Source organism: Mizuhopecten yessoensis, unplaced genomic scaffold (genome assembly GCF_002113885.1).
Source record: "Mizuhopecten yessoensis strain PY_sf001 unplaced genomic scaffold, ASM211388v2 scaffold4121, whole genome shotgun sequence".
Taxonomy (NCBI): Eukaryota; Metazoa; Mollusca; class Bivalvia; order Pectinida; family Pectinidae; genus Mizuhopecten; species Mizuhopecten yessoensis.
Genome location: NW_018405386.1, coordinates 2,508,265 through 2,527,446, shown reverse-complemented (window position 1 = coordinate 2,527,446; position 19,182 = coordinate 2,508,265). Strand labels below are relative to the sequence as shown.

Below are 19,182 nucleotides of genomic sequence, written 5' to 3'. Positions count from 1 at the left end.
TGTTCTCCACAGCATCATGGCGCTGTGTTGTTTTCTTTCGGGTGAAGAGTTCCGAGTTAGGTTGTTGAGTCCACAGTTATCTCCCCTAAGCAACATTTACTTCCGGCACGTGTTGATTGAAAATACTGCAGAGAGAATGAACACACACTCATAAAGTTTCCTGCTGCAATGGCAAATCTAAAAACAAAGTAAGTTAGATTAAATAACAAACCAATATTTTCTTCCAATCTTTTATAAATGGAACCGTCATATATAGTGTTTCAAGTCATATAACTGCTATCGAGCTTCGGGGCTACATTCGCGTATCTCGGTTGAAACGGTACGTATGTGGCGAAGAAATTTTCCACGATAAATGAACGCGCTTGGACCGTTCTATTTAGCAGAGCTAAAAATGCAGTTTCGGAGAATAAAAAATAATGTATCAAGATTAATATGCCCTTCTTTCATCCGTCCTCTAAATTACATAACGTATCATAAAAACTACATCAGGTTGGGGAAAACCACCAACTTGCGTATATACGCAAACTCGCCTATTATACGCCAGTCGGAGTTTGGATTTGTTACTAAAAATGACCCAAATCGCTTTAACAGTAACCTTTGCAAGATATTAATAAAAATCGCGTTAATTTACGACAAGGTAAATAATATTTTGCTAAAAGATGTTTACTGAAAGCGTTGGTTACTTAGAAACTTGATGTAACTTTACCTGAAGTATTGCATCTGTTTTATGTACTTTCCCACTTGCAAATAAAGTTTATTTTTGCATTTGTATTATGTTTCACGACTGAATAAATGCGACTTTGACAAACAATGTGATTTTGGCTATCCATAGATACCCCTATTGGTGTATAATAGGCGAGTTTGCGTATTATACGCAAGTTAGTGGTTTTCCCCGACCTGAACATGTGACTTGGCATTGTTTAAGAAAGAAATAACGTAAATTGGCAATAGTCAGCATTTTAGTTTCGGTCAGGTACGTCTGGACCCCTCAATCTACACGTACCTAATTTTCTTGAGGTCAGCCTCGGTCCAGATCTGTGCCTGTTGTTTTCGTTACAGGTTCAACCGTTTCCACCGGATACGCGAATGTACCCTAGGTGGTGATAGTTTTATAGTAAATGTTGGCTCACAGGGGTTCATCATAAAAGCGACCTTCGGCAAACAGGATTGAGGCTGAAACAACCCAACATTATACGATATAACTTTACGGTGTCAGGTCCATTCGGAAACATGACGAAAGTCGTTTTGAGACTTTTTTCGGGTCGTTTCAGGACATGTCAAAGCACAAATGTCGTATCGGGATATTTTTCATTTTTGAGTACTTGCAGCCAATGGATTCTTTTATAAGTTCCTCTCTGTATTAGATAATGAAATCAGTTACACCAGTTGTTTTAATACTGCCAATCAGGTTAATGTCCTTCACAAATTTACAACACCATCACCATTCGTCAACAGTCACTTGAATAGTCCAACACACTATCCATTGCACTATACAAGATACAACAAACTTAATTTTTTGTCGTATATACACATGTAGCGTGAAACATAAGCTCTAAAACATCACACACAAAGATAAGACCATTTTAAACTATATTCATTACAAACATAACATTATGAGATTATATTTGATTAAGATATTTGAATGTGACTGAGTAAAATATGTTTAGTTACAATTTCTTAATAATGATCAAAAATTTAAATATATGTGAAATACAATTGAGTCTATCAAGATCCTGATTTCTTTTATGTAAAATTCAGTAAAACAAATTAGCTCAAAGGAGATGTGATTGGGAATCCCCTATCTATACCTACCAGGTCCTCTGGCCATAGAAGAGAGAATATATATATATCAATGAGTTAAATAAGTTAAAGCTAGAATGAAGCACATATATAACACAAAAATATAAACAAGGCAGAGCATATCAGAGCACCTCAGCACATATAATCACAGGACAGGTGATTGGGCATCCCCTACCTAACAAGTCCTCTGATAATGAGCAAAAATTAAAAGCATATAGCTATGCTATATATGTAACCAACCTATAACTTGCCTCAGAAAGTTGCAAATAAATTCCTTTAATGAACTGTAGTTTGAACTTGATTTTATATTATGATTTCAGCTTTGATGTGCTGCGAAAATATGAAGCATTTTACACCGGAGGGAAAATACAGGTATACTATTGATAGAAATACCGAACATAATCTGAACACAGTTAATGGGATTTAATAGGAGATGTAATGGATGCAGGCATTGGGTGCATCAATATATATCTACAATCATATCTTATAACAATATAGTAAATGGTTAAAAAAAATTACAGTGTTATAACACTACACTTTGTTCAATTGAGATTGAAAACAGACACTTACATATGTAGGACTTCTAAGAGATATAAAGCATATATTTTGCATCAAAATGCCTGTGATCAAAGTTGCAAGCTCTATAAATGTAAACATATCCTTTTCACTGGTCTAATTAATTAAACTGATCTAAAATTGTTTTTTATATTATATTATAATCTGCTTTGATTTTAAACTGACGTTACAGTCGTAACAACAACATATTCATGTTTCATTATGCAGCTTTTCATCTACCGATTATTAAATAAGACACTTTTACTAAAGTATTTTAGCATCGATTACCTATTGAACCTTTCATTATTTAGATATCTGGTGATGGAGAATATATGTTCTGTGGCTGTGGAAACAAAGTACAAGTGATTGAGATTGCTTCAGGACTGACAAAATTTTCAGTTGGAGAGGTAAAGATTATTTCATTAATTCATAATGCCATTTGTCAGCAATTACTGTAGTAAAACATAAGTTATCATGATATGTATACTATCAAGGAAACTTTGCCCCAAAATATTAACATTTAGTAAATTTAGTATTTATTATAGATAATTAGCATCAAAGAAATGGATATACTTTGACCAAAGTTAACACACCAGTAAGCCAGAAAACCAATTAATTAAATGTCATGCTTTTAAACTAATGTCTACTATAAATTCCCCGAAAAATGTTGATGAACTTTTAAATAGAATGTTGCTTTTCTTCATACTTGTTTTAGAAACAGGATATTTTTTTTATATCTTTTTAGAAAGAGGATGAAGATATCTGTGGATTTTGTGTGACACCGGATGACAAGGTATGTTTCCTAAAGCTCTATTTTCCAATTATATGTCTACCGGACCCATTGACTTTAACTTCAGCAGACGTTAGTGTAGTTAGTGTCAGTGCATATGTGTATGTCACTGCATATGTGTAAATCTGAAAATCACTCTATATTGAAAAAAATCACAAGCCCTGATATAAAATCTTTTAGAGATGACCTACTGGAATTGATCATTCCTGATGTACTTGGTCACATTTGTCTTACAGTTTACACATATACCTTATCGACACTCCGTTATAATTCAGTTTACATTCGTATATGTATTCCTTTGTTTTGCAGAATGTGGTGCTTGCTACACAGAATCTTTTATTTAGACAATGGAATTGGAAAGAAAGCAATCTTGTTAGAACATGGAAGGTATGTAAGCACTTCTACTCTCACCTCATTTGGGGTTACTTTCTTATGTACAGTAATATGTTGAATTTGTATACATGAAGTTTATGAACCAGCAAACAAATTATTTTATGTATATATTTTCCAGGCTATCCACGCATCTCCTGTGTCGGTAATGGCATTCGACAAGTCATCCACTTTGCTGGCATCAGGTAGTGCCGATTCCACAATAAAAATGTGGGATATAGAAAAACAGTACTGTACACACAACCTCAAGGGTCACCAAGGGGTAGTAAGGTATGTTATACAATATTAGGGGCCACCAAAGGGTATTCAGGTATAATATACAACATTAGGGGCCACCAAAGGGTAGTCAGGTACAATATATAACATAAGGGGCCACCAGAGTGTATTAAGGTATAATATATAACATTAGGGGCCACCAGAGTGTATTAAGGTATAATATAAAACATTAGGGGCCACCAAAGGATATTCAGGTTTAATATATAACATAAGGGGCCACCAAAGGGTATTCAGGTATAATATATAACATAAGGGGCCACCAAAGGGTAGTCAGGTATAATATACAATGTCAGAGGCCACAAGAGGATTGTCAGGTATACTATACAGTATCTGGAATCACAATGAGTTATGATCTCAGGGCCTACCAAGAGTTAGTGAGGAATTTAATACAATCTAAGCAGCCTCATCGGGGAAATCAGAGAAATCTCAGGTCAAGGGTTAGTCAGGAGTATAATACATTGTACAATCTAAGCGGCCACATGTGAAGTCAGATCTCATATGTGATTTCAGGGGGCAACCAAGTGTACCAAGGTATTAAGTCAGATGTGTTTTATAATCTCAGGGCCGCTAAGGGTAGTCAGATGTTCTAAAACTCAGGGGCCACCAAGAGGTTGTTGGGTACAATTCACATTCTCATGGCAAACAAAGAGCATTCATGTATGTTATACAACATCAGGGCTACAAAGGGGTAGTAGAGAAAGTAATCAAGGGTGATGATGGGGTAGCCACTAGTCTGATAGGTAAAACAATGTTTGGGTCACCAAGTGGTAGTTTGGAAAGAAACAAACCATTACATAAATTCTACTTGTCTATGTATCCCCATTTCAGTATAATACTGATTGAACATTGTCTGTCAAATCTATCAAATTCTTTTTTTGAATATGGAACGCTTCACGAATTTGCGTGTCAAAAATCTACCAATTTTCACTTGCAGTGTTGTTGAGTTTCATCCCGATGCTGACAAACTCCAGCTTTTCTCGGCCGCAGATGATTACAAAGTGCGTGTATGGGACCTGAGGAGTAGTCAATGCATCGCTGCTGTAGAAGCCCACGTCAGTGTGGTCACGTGTCTGTGTTTCTCTCAGGATGGGTCTACCTTGTACAGGTAAATCCTGTTAGTTTGTTCACCTGCCTGTGTATCTCTGTTTTTACCTGTCTGTTTCTGTACAGGTAGTCATTGAATGTATGGCTTTAAGTACAAGCACACTTGTCTTAATCAACTTTGATCGGGTTTGGGGAGGGGGAAGCACATAAAGGTTTCAGAAGTATTCAAAACTAAATTAAGAATTTTGAAATGTTTAGAATTAGATTAAGATATTTTTGAAGCTGCTTGACTAGAGATTTTCTTTCCAGGAGTCTGAATGTCAACCTTGTTTTCAATGACTTTTGATGATTTGAAAATATATTATCATCTCTGAAGAGTTGACACAGAAAAAAATGGATTTTAGATTTGAAATGTGTCAATGTCTTATAACTTGGATGGCAGAGGTTAATTACAGTAATATAGGTACATTGTAGTATGCAAAACTTGCAAAAATTGATTACAAATATGATTTTCCTTTTCAGTGCTGGAAGAGATAGCACTGTGGCAGTATGGGACGTTGATGAGCTGAAGGTTGTCAAGACGTTCCCTGTGTTAGAGGTAAGCTCCCTGTTACTTCGCTCAGATAATTTTCATTCTTTCAGTGATTATTTCTTTAAATGAACTTATGACTTACTTGAATTTTGATTTCTGGTAAGAAGTGTTGCAATTTCATCCTTATTTTTGTGTCATTTTCAGAGTTTGGAGTCAATTGTTCTGCTGCCTGCTGGCAAGTCTTACCCAGAACTTAACATCGATGACGATACACCACACATCATTACTGCAGGCAGTAAAGGTACATCGGTGTAGTGTGTAACTTCTCCTGATGTTACATTCCTGAATTATGTTGTTATAGTATTAGTAAATTTAAATATGGCTAATTTACTAAAGTGAACATGTTAACTCTTTCACCACTACAGACCATAATGGATTCATACAGATCAAAGCATGGTAGAGTCTACTAAGTTACATAGGGGTGAAAGGGTCAACTAGATTCAGATTCACACATACCAGTCAGCCACAGCATTTTGCTTTCTCGAAATGGGAAAACGTAAAAACTTTTTATTTATCAATAAATAAATAAATATAAAACTTTTTTTTTCTTTTTTATCTAATTCAAGTTTTAAACCAACATGTTTTATTTTCAATTTTTCTGAAGGTATTCTCAAGTTATGGAATGTAGAAAAGACAAAGTTGACGATGATAAGGAACTTAAATGCATCCCAGGAGCAGAGTATTATACAGGCATCATACTGTCCAGCCAGACAGCAGGTGGCCGTAGTGACCTTTGACCACAATATTTCTCTGCTGGACATTGACACACTAAAGCTGCAAAAACAGGTATCACTCAGTCAAGGGTTATCAATATATACTGCAATATATGTCTGTTATATTAATCTCAGTACAGAAATGTTTGCATTTATAAGTGTATGATATTTTAACAATATTATAGACATGGACGGTTCACCATTTATAGACCTGTTTTCATTCTCTCATTGACATTTGAAATTTTAAAGGAAGGCTGTTTCATGAATCTGAAGCCAGGACAGTGATGATTCATGGAAAATATTATTAGATCCTTTTCTCCTGAAGATTCTTTTTTGCTCACAAAAAAATGATACTGCATACTCTAGATTACATCATCAGAATATGATACATTGTAAATTATTATTATGATATCAATTGAATTATTTCAATGGGGATTTTCTTTGTTTGGATTCCTAACTCAACTGTCGTCTACATCTAATTGGCAGGCCATAGCTCTCCAGTACATCCATTACATGATAATTTCGTTTTCTATCCAGTTTTGTGGTTACACAGACGAGGTTCTGGACCTACAGTTGATGGGGGAGGATGACAGCCATCTGGTGATGGCCACAAACAGCCAGCACCTCAAGGTGTTTGAAATGGAAACATGGAACTGTCAAATTCTCCAGGGCCACTCCGACATTGTGCTCAGTGTGTGTGTCCACCACAAGGAACGCCTCATTGCTTCGTCCTCTAAGGTCAGCACACTATGAGAATGCATTTTATTGTACTGCTTTTCTGCTATTCAGTACCACTGTAAACTGGGACATTTTCGCCTAGCCCAATTTTCACCACGGTAAAATCCATTATCGCCCAATATCAACATCGCTTTAACACTTGATTACTACATCTATTATGTTGTTTACAAATGTTCCCTGTATTAGTGGTTGCCCTCATTATGGAGTGCAAAAAAGGCGAACATTAAACTGCAGTGACAATTTCCTGGTAAAGGGTATTTATGCACTTACCTATGTATTATTAGGTCACCTGAGCTTTGCTGAAGTGACCTATTCCAAACATTTACATTATCAACTTCTTCTCAAGAACCAGTGGATGGAATTTTTTCAAACTTGGTCAGAATCATCCTTGGTAGATGAGGCTATCAAATTGTAAAATTGGGATTCCTACCCCAACCCTAGGGGCCAGGGCGGGGCCCAAAAGGGTAAATTCACCAATATTTCAAAAATCTTCTTTTCCAGACTCAGAGGTATTACAGTCATTTTCTCTGCATGGATGGAAAGATCATCAGGGGCTTTATTTAAATTGTAAATTTCAGGACCCCCGAGCTATCCGTTCTCCCTTGGGGAGGGGGTAAAGTTTACTATAGTTTATATAGGGAAACAACATTTTTGGGTATATTTTGACAACTTTATGTTGGAAATTATTTTTACTTGGTCAGAATCATCTTTGGTGGATGACGGTATCAAATTGTAAACTTGGAATTCCTGCCCCATCCCCAGGGGTTAGAGCGGGGCCCCAAAGGAAACATTTACAAATATTTTAAAATTCTTATCCTTTGATGACATGACAAGTATTGTATTTCACTTAGTTTACATGCTGATTTCCACCTCACATCTAAACAATAAAATAAAGCTACCAGTACCTATGATATAACTCAGGTGACCGCTAAGGCCCTTGGGCCTCTTGTTACTGTAAGAATTAAGTTGTCAGGTAAAGCTGGAAGTGTGAAAAACTGCTGTTTCATAAGGGCTTTTATAAGAATGAAAAGAGAGGAGGGGGGCAAGGGGTATGTCAAGGTTATGACATTTCATCCAAAAAAATCCATTATCTGTCTTCATATGACTTAAACTGTTGCGAGAATGCAGAGCCAACACAAAAAAATACCTACAAATTATTACTGATGTAAATTCTCTCTTCTTTTGATGTTCTGAATGTAAGTGTTTGTTCTTTGGTTATAGGACAACAGTATACGACTGTGGAAGCTGGATACAGACACGGGTCAAGTGAAATGTGTCGCTGTAGGTCAAGGTCATACTCACGCTGTCAACACAATGGCTTTCTCATGGTAACTTGTTACATTTTATACCTCATTGTAAAAAAATCCTCTTTTCCTATCTGCCTATGTCTCATATAAAAACTAGGTACTGTTAACATCAGTTTCTATGAATCAGGCAAGTATTCAAACTATCTTCCTATTTGAACTGGAGGTTTACCATAAAAATTCGTAGAAATAAGTGTTACATATTTTGTCACAAAATGTCTCATGATATGCTTGAAGTTGTCATATTGCCCTTTAAAATGGTTATATTTTCCTATTATGATAGCCTCCCACCCTTCAATGTTGTATGATATCTATACTGTCAAAATCGTTGTTAAAGCAAGGGTTCACATGACATATAGTAATATGGTGATTTCAACTAAACAGGGTTGCACAATTGAATGCAGCAATGTATATCAACTCTTAGGACAGAATGTTAATGTTGTACATGTATTGTTTACCATTTAAGGTTAAATGCCAGAACGATTGTGAGTGGTGGACAGGACAGCACGTTGAAGGTGTGGGACATTCCGGACAAACTGGACACTGCTACAGTGGTCAGTCTACACTCCAGGATAACAGAGAAAGCACATGATAAGGACATCAACTCTGTCGCCATGACACCCAACGACAAATTCATAGCGTCCGGCTCTCAGGATAAAACTATCAAGGTATGAATTTATTTGTTCTAGTTGTCAAGATATTACTTGATGCTGAGAAAGTAAAACATCTAACTGCATTATCTTTTACTAGTAGTTTTGAGTTTTGTGACTTAATCTGTATCTTATATTCCCAGGTTTGGAACACAAGTGATCTGTCTCTCCTAGGTGTTATGAGGGGACACAAACGAGGGATTTGGTGTCTACAGTTCTCACCTGTCGATCAGGTAAGGGATAACTTCTAATCACATCTAGATTGTTATGGACAATTGTGTAAAATAAAATAAAAGTGTATTTCATTAATATTATGGTAATCAATTTGTAGATTTCATTTCATTCTTGAAGTCATTTTTATGAAAAGCATTTAGAAAATGCTTATTTATTTTCATGCATTCAATGTTTTATCAAATATAAATATTCTGTTCCATTGTTGCAGTGCTTGGCTACATCATCAGCTGATGGCACTATCAAGATCTGGTCCTTGTCTGACTTCTTATGCGTGAAGGTAAGTCCATATTTTCTTTAAAATGTTTTTAAAAATGTACGTAAACCAGGCTGTAGACTTATCATTTGTGAAAGTGAGTTCACATGTTCTAAAGACAACTAGTTGGAAGTAGATTTAACAGGTAATGGATGCTGTTGATACAGCAGTTAACGATTATTGACTGATCATTATGTGTTTCTGATACATTTTGTATTTTAAATATAGAAATACAATGATTTCTGGAAACATATCGGAGTAGGTATCATTATACAAAAATGTATCTAAGGCTTTCAAAGTCATTTTTGTGTCGCCTGCGAAAAGCTGGTGACACATAGGTATTGCTATGTCGGCGTCGTCGGCGTCCGCACAGAGGTTTTTGTGTGATAACTTGATTTCCTTGAGCCGATCAAACTCAAACTTAATGCAGTGCTTGCTTGGGATTGCTTTTCAGGTCTGAAGGTCAAAGGTCAAGGTCACTGTTACTATAAATAGAAAATCTGTCTTCGTGCGATAACTTGAGTTTCCTTGGGCTGAGCAAACTCAAACTTCCTGCAGTGCTTCCTTACCAAAAGTGCTTGATTGGGATTGCTTTTCAGGTCCGAAGGCCAAAGGTCAAGGTCACCGTAACTATAAATAGAAAATCTGTTTTCGTGTGATAACATGAGCTTCCTTGGGCCGATCAAACTCAAACTTCATGCAGTGCTTCCTTACCAAAATTGCTTGCTTCCGATTGCTTTTCAGGTCCGAAGGTCAAAGGTCAAGGTCACCGTTACTATAAATAGAAAATCTGTTTTCGTGCGATAACTTGAGTTTCCTTGGGCTGATCAAACTCAAACTTCCTGCAGTGCTAAGCACAATATCCCAGCTTCCTGCGTAGGCAACACATCCACTTCCGTGGAATTCTTGTCTTATCATAATTATATCTTTAAAACCAATATGATGTTGTTTGACATTGCAGACATTTGAAGGACATGACAGTTCCGTCTTGAGAGTGATATTTCTGAACAGAGGGATGCAGTTAATGTCTTGGTAAGTGCTTGAGAAATAGTGTTTAATCAAGATTGATGTGCTTATATGTCCCTTTGGCAGAAAGAATAAAAATACTTAGCTTTTCAAATAGAAATATCATACTTTAAATATTTTTACAGATTGCTTGCTTTTGAATGATTTCTTTAATGTATGGTATTTAATTTGCAATAAAACAGATGTTGAATACTGTTGGTTGTTGTCCCAAAATTAATAAATCTTCATAATGAAGGTATTTGAAATTAAGAATGTACTTATCTTTGATTGCTTTGGAGTTATAAGTGTGTTTCTTTTTTTGAATTTTGTGATGAGACTATACTGTTGATGTCTCTGTTAACAGTGGATCTGATGGCCTCCTAAAACTCTGGACAATCAAAAGTAACGAGTGTGTGAAGACGTTTGACGAACACGAGGACAAGATCTGGGCGCTGTGTAGTAACAGACAGGAAAACGAAGTCATCACAGGAGGGGCGGACTCTACAGTCATCGTGTGGAAGGTAGGTCAGCAATGGGAAAGAAGAGGTCAACAAGTATAAAGTAGAGATCAGCAATGGGAAAATAGAGGTCAACAATAGGAAAGGAGAGGTCAATAATAGGAAAGGAGAGGTCAATAATGGGAAAGTAGAGATCAGCAATGGGAAAGAAGAGGTCAACAAGTGTAAAGTAGAGGTCAGCAATGGATAATTAGAGGTTAACAATAGGAAAGGAGAAGTTAGCAATGGGAAAGTAGAGGTCAACAAGTGTAAAGTAGAGGTCAACAATGGGAAAAATACTGTAGTGGTCAATAATGGGAAAGAAGAGGTGACAGCAGTAGGAAAGTAGAGATCAGAAATTAGCTAAACAAGGAAAAGGCAGGAGTCATTAAAGTAGAGGTCAACAATGGGAAAGAAGTGGTTAGTCGAAAGATATATATAGACAGCATTTTGTTATTACAATGTAATGAAGGTAAATTCCATAAGAACTAAAGTTAAGTTTGATCTTGTGATAGTAACAGTGTAAGCTAGTGAGAAAGTGACTTGAAAATAAGGGATTGCCTTGTATAATGCAGATTGTTGTATTTGACTGATGATATTTCTCCACAGGATGTCACACAGGAAGAGAAGGACGGGGAGCGTGCAAAGCAGGAGGAGTTCATACTACAGTAGGTATTTAGTGTACAGAAGGTGTTGAGGAAGTTTACCGAGGGTAGTAGTTAAAGGTTATCATATGGCAATTTTCATATCTAATGTTGCAGTCACATTTGCGCCGGCTGGTAAGTAGGAATCGACCGGCGTCCCTGACACCGGGGACTTTTTACCGGTGTCTGGAATTTGCTGTGAGTATGGTCACATTAGATACGGGCACCACACGGCCCCCTCAAACAATTTGCCAGATTAAATCACATGGACATCTAAAGGATACTGTAGGGAGCCTGTAAGACTATTGCAAGGATAACGCATGGCAATCTGACGAAAGCTGGAAGATGTTTGTGCGGCCGTCGTGTGACTGGCGGGATAGGTACGGGATAGGTACCTAGCCCGTACGATATTTCCCATTTGATATGGCATGTATATATAGGGAAGCACACAAGTCAACACTTGTATAACCCTCCAGCATACAGGATGCAGATGCCGAATTGTTATACATGTAGCTTGCAATACAGCTAAGTCTGTCTAGGACTTATTAATGAAATAGTTTGGTTTGTTTTATGATTTGTTTCAATTTCCTTTTCCAGGGAGCAAACTCTTTCCAACCTGATCCAACAGAAAAAGTTCCTTAAAGCCATTGTGCTAGCTATCAGACTGGAACAGCCCTTCCGAGTCCTAAAAATAATGAAAGGTATGTAAAACCTGATTCTTGTTCCTAATGCCCTTGTTTCTCTGACTCCTGTATTCTCCAAGAGAACAGCAATAGCATGCTGTTTCTTGTTAATATTTTAATGTCTTGTAACCAGAAATCCAGTGGTTTTAAACATTCTAAAAGGTTAACAGATCACCATTGCCATGTATATACACACAATGCATACAGTGTTTTAATTTCAATTGATTTTTATTTTATTTGGATGACAATAAAATACACATGATAGCAATGAAATCTGTCATGGACTTTTACAATATTTATCAGTGATACAGGTCAGAAATTGACTGATAATTGTGACCATGATTATGTACATTTGTGGATATTAACCATCATACAGGTACATACCACTACATCCATACTCTAAGGACCTTCTTGTACATGTATCATTGTGTTGTAGAAATTCTCTCGGAAAACAAAGGAGAAGAAGATCTAAAGGCAACTCTTGAAAAGCTGAGGATGGACCAGATAGGTACAGAAACATTCATAGCCTTGTTCTTACTCACTGAAACTGGACTAAACAGGTTCTATTTTGTACATGACNCGAACTGGAGATGATATGTACTGATCATACATAACCTTGTTTAACTCAATATTATTTGTATCATTTGTAGTTTAACTCAGGTGACCCTAAAGCTCATGGATCAACTGTCTTGTAAAGCTGTTGGTATTGCTATCACCTACAGTCACCCTCTGAAAGCAGGTCAATGCTTAAATGTTTTTATGATATTCACAGTGGGATTTCCTCTTGGATTAGATTAGCTATACCTTATTCATTACTTACATGAACATGTATGTTCAGAGGGGATGTTTAGAGGACTTTTGCCATGCTGGAAGAACAGATAAAAGTGCTGTGGCTTCCCATCATTAGGATATATAGATTACTTTGTCATCTAACATCAACTTTCGGATGAAGTACTGAGGCTCCTCATAAGAGGGTGATTTACACCGTGTTGATTTTACAGATACAGTGTTGAGGTTTGCTTCCCAGTGGAATACCAACAGTCGCCACTGCCATGAGGCCCAGCTGGTGGTATCCTCTGTGTTGGAGCTCTACCCTCAGGAGGAGCTTGCCGAGTTCCCCAACATCACATCAACACTGGAGGGTCTTCTCCCCTACACAGGTAACCTTAGCATCTGTTGATGGTACTTCACATTGTCCTGTGCATCAAGGTGCTTTATATATACATGTATGATGTTTTAGATCTGGGGTAATATCATAATGATAATGTTATCTTGAATCTTATTGTTGATTAATTCTCTCCTTCTTTTATCTGATTATAAACACAGGTAACTCCATAGGGTTATAAAGGGTTTATCTGATTATAAACACAGGTAACTCCATAGGGTTATAAAGGGTTTATCTGATTATAAACACAGGTAACTCCATAGGGTTATAAAGGGTTTATCTGATTATAAACACAGGTAACTCCATAGGGTTATAAAGGGTTTATCTGATTATAAACACAGGTAACTCCATAGGGTTATAAAGGGTTTATCTGATTATAAACACAGGTAACTCCATAGGGTTATAAAGGGTTTATCTGATTATAAACACAGGTAACTCCATAGGGTTATAAAGGGTTTATCTGATTATAAACACAGGTAACTCCATAGGGTTATAAAGGGTTTATCTGATTATAAACTCAGGTAACTCCATAGGGTTATGAAGGGTTTATCTGATTATAAACACAGGTAACTCCATAGGGTTATAAAGGGTTTATCTGATTATAAACACAGGTAACTCCATAGGGTTATAAAGGGTTTATCTGATTATAAACACAGGTAACTCCATAGGGTTATAAAGGGTTTATCTGATTATAAACACAGGTAACTCCATAGGGTTATAAAGGGTTTATCTGATTATAAACACAGGTAACTCCATAGGGTTATAAAGGGTTTATCTGATTATAAACACAGGTAACTCCATAGGGTTATAAAGGGTTTATCTGATTATAAACACAGGTAACTCCATAGGGTTATAAAGGGTTTATCTGATTATAAACACAGGTAACTCCATAGGGTTATAAAGGGTTTATCTGATTATAAACACAGGTAACTCCATAGGGTTATAAAGGGTTTATCTGATTATAAACACGGGTAACTCCATAGGGTTATAAAGGGTTTATCTGATTATTAACACAGGTAACTCCATAGACACTATGGGGTTGTTAACTGATCCAATCAAAGATTTGCTAATTAAAGTACTCCTGATTTAGAATTTTAGTGTTAATTGAAAGAGTGCATTTTCAAATTCTCTGAATGATATTGATAGTTTTCTCTCTGATTGTTATGATCATGATCAAAATTATGGCAGTTATATAATTTCAAGTATTTTGATCATTTTAGAGCGGCACTTCCAGAGGATGAATCGTCTGTTACAACAGTCCCGCTTCCTGGAGTATACCTGGCAGTGTATGAGGACCGTTGCTGATGAAGAAAAACCAAGGTAAGGGGCCCTGTAGCTACTGATTCAAGTAGTCAGGGTAGCTCTTAAATACTGGTTCATAAAGGCAAGGTGTCTCATGACTACAGGTTAACATAAACGTCTCAAATACAGGTTAACGTAAACGTCTCAAATACAGGTTAACGTAAACATGGTATCTCTTAAATTTGGGGAAATGTAAACAGTCTATATCATAAATACAGTTGATGATGTTAATGTTGACAGAATATCTTTCATAACAGAAGGTTCATATCGACATGGAATCTCATCACTGCAGGTCTGGCAGGGTATCTGTCATCAACAGACTATTCTACAGTAAAGAGAAAGTATGTGACAATATTACCACTTTTCTTTCTGTTTTCAGCAAATCCAGCTCTATGGAGTTTGAAGAGATTAGAGCAAGCACCCTGCCATTATCTGGAGCCATGAAAGAAAACAGTTCTTCTGATATGGACAACAGTGATTCTGGTGTAGACAATGACGATAGTTACATGGATGATGTAGACAGTGAGGATGATAGTGATGATGGTGATAGTGATGATAAAGATGATGAAAATAACAATGACAATTCCAGTGGTAGTGATGACAATGAAGATTTCACAACAGTGAAACGAAAAACTCCACAATTAAAAAAGAAACTTACAGAAGAACCTGTAAAAGTGAGCAAGGTATGTTTGATCCCTTCACCAGTGTTTATCATAGTTATGGAATGACAACAAGTGGTAAAGTACCTCCGTAAAGTATTGTCACTACTCACATTGTCAAAAGTGTGACATATGCCATATATACATCAGCTGCAATGTATTGAAATAACTTGAAAATTCATCTATATTGTACTATTAAAAGAACTGAAGAGTAAATTGAAAATTGTGATGAAAATTTTGATTCAAAGTTAAACAATCCCCGACTAATAGGAAAGAAAGTTGTCTTTAAAGAACCAAGAAAAACATATTTAAAATTTCCTGATATATTATCCATTAGTTTGTAAATGTCATATGTACTATATGATACACTGGTAGGTTATCATATTGTAATCTGTCTATTAACTTAAATACTGTAAATGTACGAATTTCACCAGTATTCTAAATTTAATATAAAGCACTTTTGTGCTTTAAACATTATGGTGTATGATTTCGGTTTTTATTGGAATTTTTGTAAATACTGGTAGTTTCGCATATAGTCTAGGCATGCCAATTAATCATTGCATTTAATCTGTTCAAATTTGTGTCTGTAAAATGAGTACTCTACAGTATTCGGGAAACATATACAGTTAGGTCACACATTTCTATGTACAGTGAGATCTGACTTTAATAACATCAAGGGGGAATGAATCAGCTGGCCTGATATGAAACTGTCAACTATCCTGACTTTGCCAAATCAAGATAGATTAATCTGATATGACAGTGTGTCGGTAAACCTGACTTTACTGACATCTAGGTGTGTCGGTAAACCTGACTTTACTGACATCTAGATGGAATGCTGATATGTCAGTATAAATCTGAGGCTTAATGGGCCTTCAAAATGTCTTCTATAACATGTACAGAATGTCCTAAAAATCAGGTGTCAGTTTCACTGTAAACTGTTAACCTGTTCCTTGTTCTATTGTCAGCAGAGCTTCTTTAGACCTTGTTATGACGTAAGACACATGACCTGTAAACTGTTTACCTGTTCCTTGTTCTATTGTCAGCAGAGCTTCTTCAGACCTTGTTATGTTGTTAGACACATGACATGTAAACTGTTTACCTGTGCCTTGTTCTATTGTCAGCAGAGCCTCTTTAGACCTTGTTATGATGTTAGACACATGGCATGTAAACTGTTTACCTGTTCCTTGTTCTATTGTCAGCAGAGCTTCTTTAGACCTTGTTATGTTGTTAGACACATCACATGTAAACTGTTTACCTGTTCCTTTTTCTATTGTCAGCAGAGCTTCTTTAGACCTTGTTATGATGTAAGACACATGACATGTAAACTATTTACCAGTTCCTTGTTCTATTGTCAGCAGAGCTTCTTTACACCTTGTTATGTTGTTAGACACATCACATGTAAACTGTTTACCTGTTCCTTTTTCTATTGTCAGCAGAGCTTCTTTAGACCTTGGTATGTTGTTAGACACATGACATGTAAACTGTTTACCTGTTTCTTGTTCTATTGTCAGCAGAACTTCTTTAGACCTTGTTATGATGTTAGCCACATGACATGTAAACTGTTTACCTGTACCTTGTTCTATTGTCAGCAGAACTTCTTTAGACCTTGTTATGATGTTAGACACATGACATGCAAACTGTTTACCTGTTCCTTGTTCTATTGTCAGCAGAGCTTCTTCAGACCTTGTTATTATATTAGACACATGACATGTATACTATTTACCTGTTCCTTTTTTTATTGTCAGCAGAGCTACTTTAAACCTTGTTATGATGTTAGACACATGACATGCAAACTGTTTACCTGTTCCTTGTTCTATTGGCAGCAGAGCTTCTTTAGACCTTGTTATTATATTAGACACATGACATGTAAACTGTTTACCTGTTCCTTGTTCTATTGTCAGCAGAGCTTCTTTAGACCTTGTTATTATATTAGACACATGACATGTAAACTATTTACCTGTTCCTTTTTTTATTGTCAGCAGAGCTACTTTAAACCTTGTTATGATGTTAGACACATGACATGTTTCTTGGTAATTTGTTAGTATTGTGGTTTGTTTATTTTCATCTACATTATCTTAACAGTGCATACAGTCAAACGTTAATCAAAATCACGGCAACCAAGATCCAACCCCTTAATATTCAAATAACTTCTATAATCCAATATAAGTTTTGTAATCACACATCTTATGAAAACTACCACATAATACCAGTGTATCCTGACATCCTGTTTAATCTGACCAGTATGTCAGGTCTAACAGGGTGTCAGATAAGACAGGTTTTACTACAACAGGGTGTTTCAGGTATCCGAGATCATAATCAGAAATTCATCGGCATACATAGTGATACTCTGTGCAATATAACTGAAGACTATGATCATAATTTAAAGGATCTTCCATTTCAATTTGTTTTCAGAAGGAAAAGAAACGCCCCCTGGAGACAGCTGGGAAAGGTAAAAGACAACCAAAGAAGACTGCAAAAATCACAAAGAGATCAGAAATGACATTGAGTGAAAAGAAAAGTGAAAGAAAGGGGAAAAGAAAAATATCAGGCACTTTAGAAAAAGTGAAAACTAAGAAACGGAGGTAACAAATTGTGGAAGTAAATTATTATGTGATTCAAGAATTGCAATACTTGTACTGTTATAATTGATTTTATGCAACAAATTGAATGATTATTAAAATGTTCAGAAGGTTACATTTTCAAGCTTTTTGTGTCATTCTTTATCATGATAACTTGAGTTCTTATATGTCCGTACCTAATAATGCACTTATTAATTTGTCAATTGGGACAGACCCCAGGGAAATTCTGTTGTAAGTTGTCTTTTTAGTATAAATGTTATTAGGGCCCCGTATAATCTGTCTGTCTGTCTGTCTGTCCGTCCACAAATTTTGTTCCTGGCTGATAACTTTGGTATTTATTGACCGATGTTCATGAAACTAAGTCCAGATGTTCAGTTCACAAAAATACACATTGAGGTAAAAAGTCAAGGTCAAGGTCATTAGGTTCAAAGGTCAAGGTCAAATTTTACATTTCAGAATTAAACAAGGAGTCAACTGACCTAATGTCAAGGTCATCAGGTCAGGGGTCAAGGTCAAATTTTATAGCTTTTCACTGGTGAACATATGGCTATGACATTATGAAGCAAAGTTGTTCGAAATTAAACAAAGAGACACACTGAGGTAAAAAAAAAAGTCAAGGTCATTAGATTCAAAGGTCAAGGTTAAATTTTGCATCTTTTCACTGATGACCATTTTGATATGACATGATGAAGCAAAGTTGATCAGAATTAAACAAGGAGTCGACTTACCAAAGGTCAAGGTCATTGGGTCAAAGGTCAAGGTTAAATTTTGTATCTTTTCACTGGTGAACATTTCGCTATGACACTTTGAAGCAATGTTGCTCAGAATTAAAAAAGTAGTCAATTGACCAAAGGTCAAGGTCACTGGGTCAAAGGTCAAGGTTAAATTTTGTACCTTTTCCCTGATGAACATTTTGTTATGACATTATTAAGCAATGTTGTTGAGAACTTAACACAGAGTCAAATGACCTTAGGTCCAGGTCACGGGGTCCAAAGGGTCCAGGTCAAGTTTTGTATTTTTCACTGATAAACATTTTGTTATGATATTAAGAAGTAAAGTTGGTCTGAATTAAAGAATAAGTCAACTGACCAAAGGTCAAGGTCACTGGGTCAAAGGTCAAGGTTAAATTTTGTACCTTTTCCCTGATGAACATTTTGTTATGACATTATTAAGCAATGTTGTTGAGAACTTAACACAGAGTCAAATGACCTTAGGTCCAGGTCACGGGGTCCAAAGGGTCCAGGTCAAGTTTTGTATTTTTCACTGATAAACATTTTGTTATGATATTAAGAAGTAGAGTTGGTCTGAA

General features: G+C 36.2%; 1 protein-coding gene across 1 annotated transcript; it reads left to right on the top strand.

Moving 5' to 3' along the window:
• Positions 1-99: 99 nt before the first annotated feature.
• Positions 100-17,997, top strand: LOC110448618 (transducin beta-like protein 3). The gene is made up of 24 exons (XM_021494975.1): positions 100-188; positions 2,121-2,172; positions 2,667-2,762; positions 3,101-3,148; positions 3,455-3,532; positions 3,657-3,805; positions 4,746-4,916; positions 5,378-5,453; positions 5,592-5,688; positions 6,052-6,233; positions 6,698-6,898; positions 8,120-8,226; positions 8,669-8,870; positions 8,996-9,085; positions 9,295-9,363; positions 10,301-10,371; positions 10,709-10,865; positions 11,451-11,509; positions 12,083-12,186; positions 12,605-12,676; positions 13,170-13,328; positions 14,554-14,653; positions 15,015-15,318; positions 17,707-17,997. Exons 1-24 carry the CDS (start codon positions 169-171, stop codon positions 17,878-17,880), a joined length of 2,838 nt encoding a protein of 945 aa, XP_021350650.1. The 5' UTR covers positions 100-168; the 3' UTR covers positions 17,881-17,997.
• Positions 17,998-19,182: the final 1,185 nt, after the last annotated feature.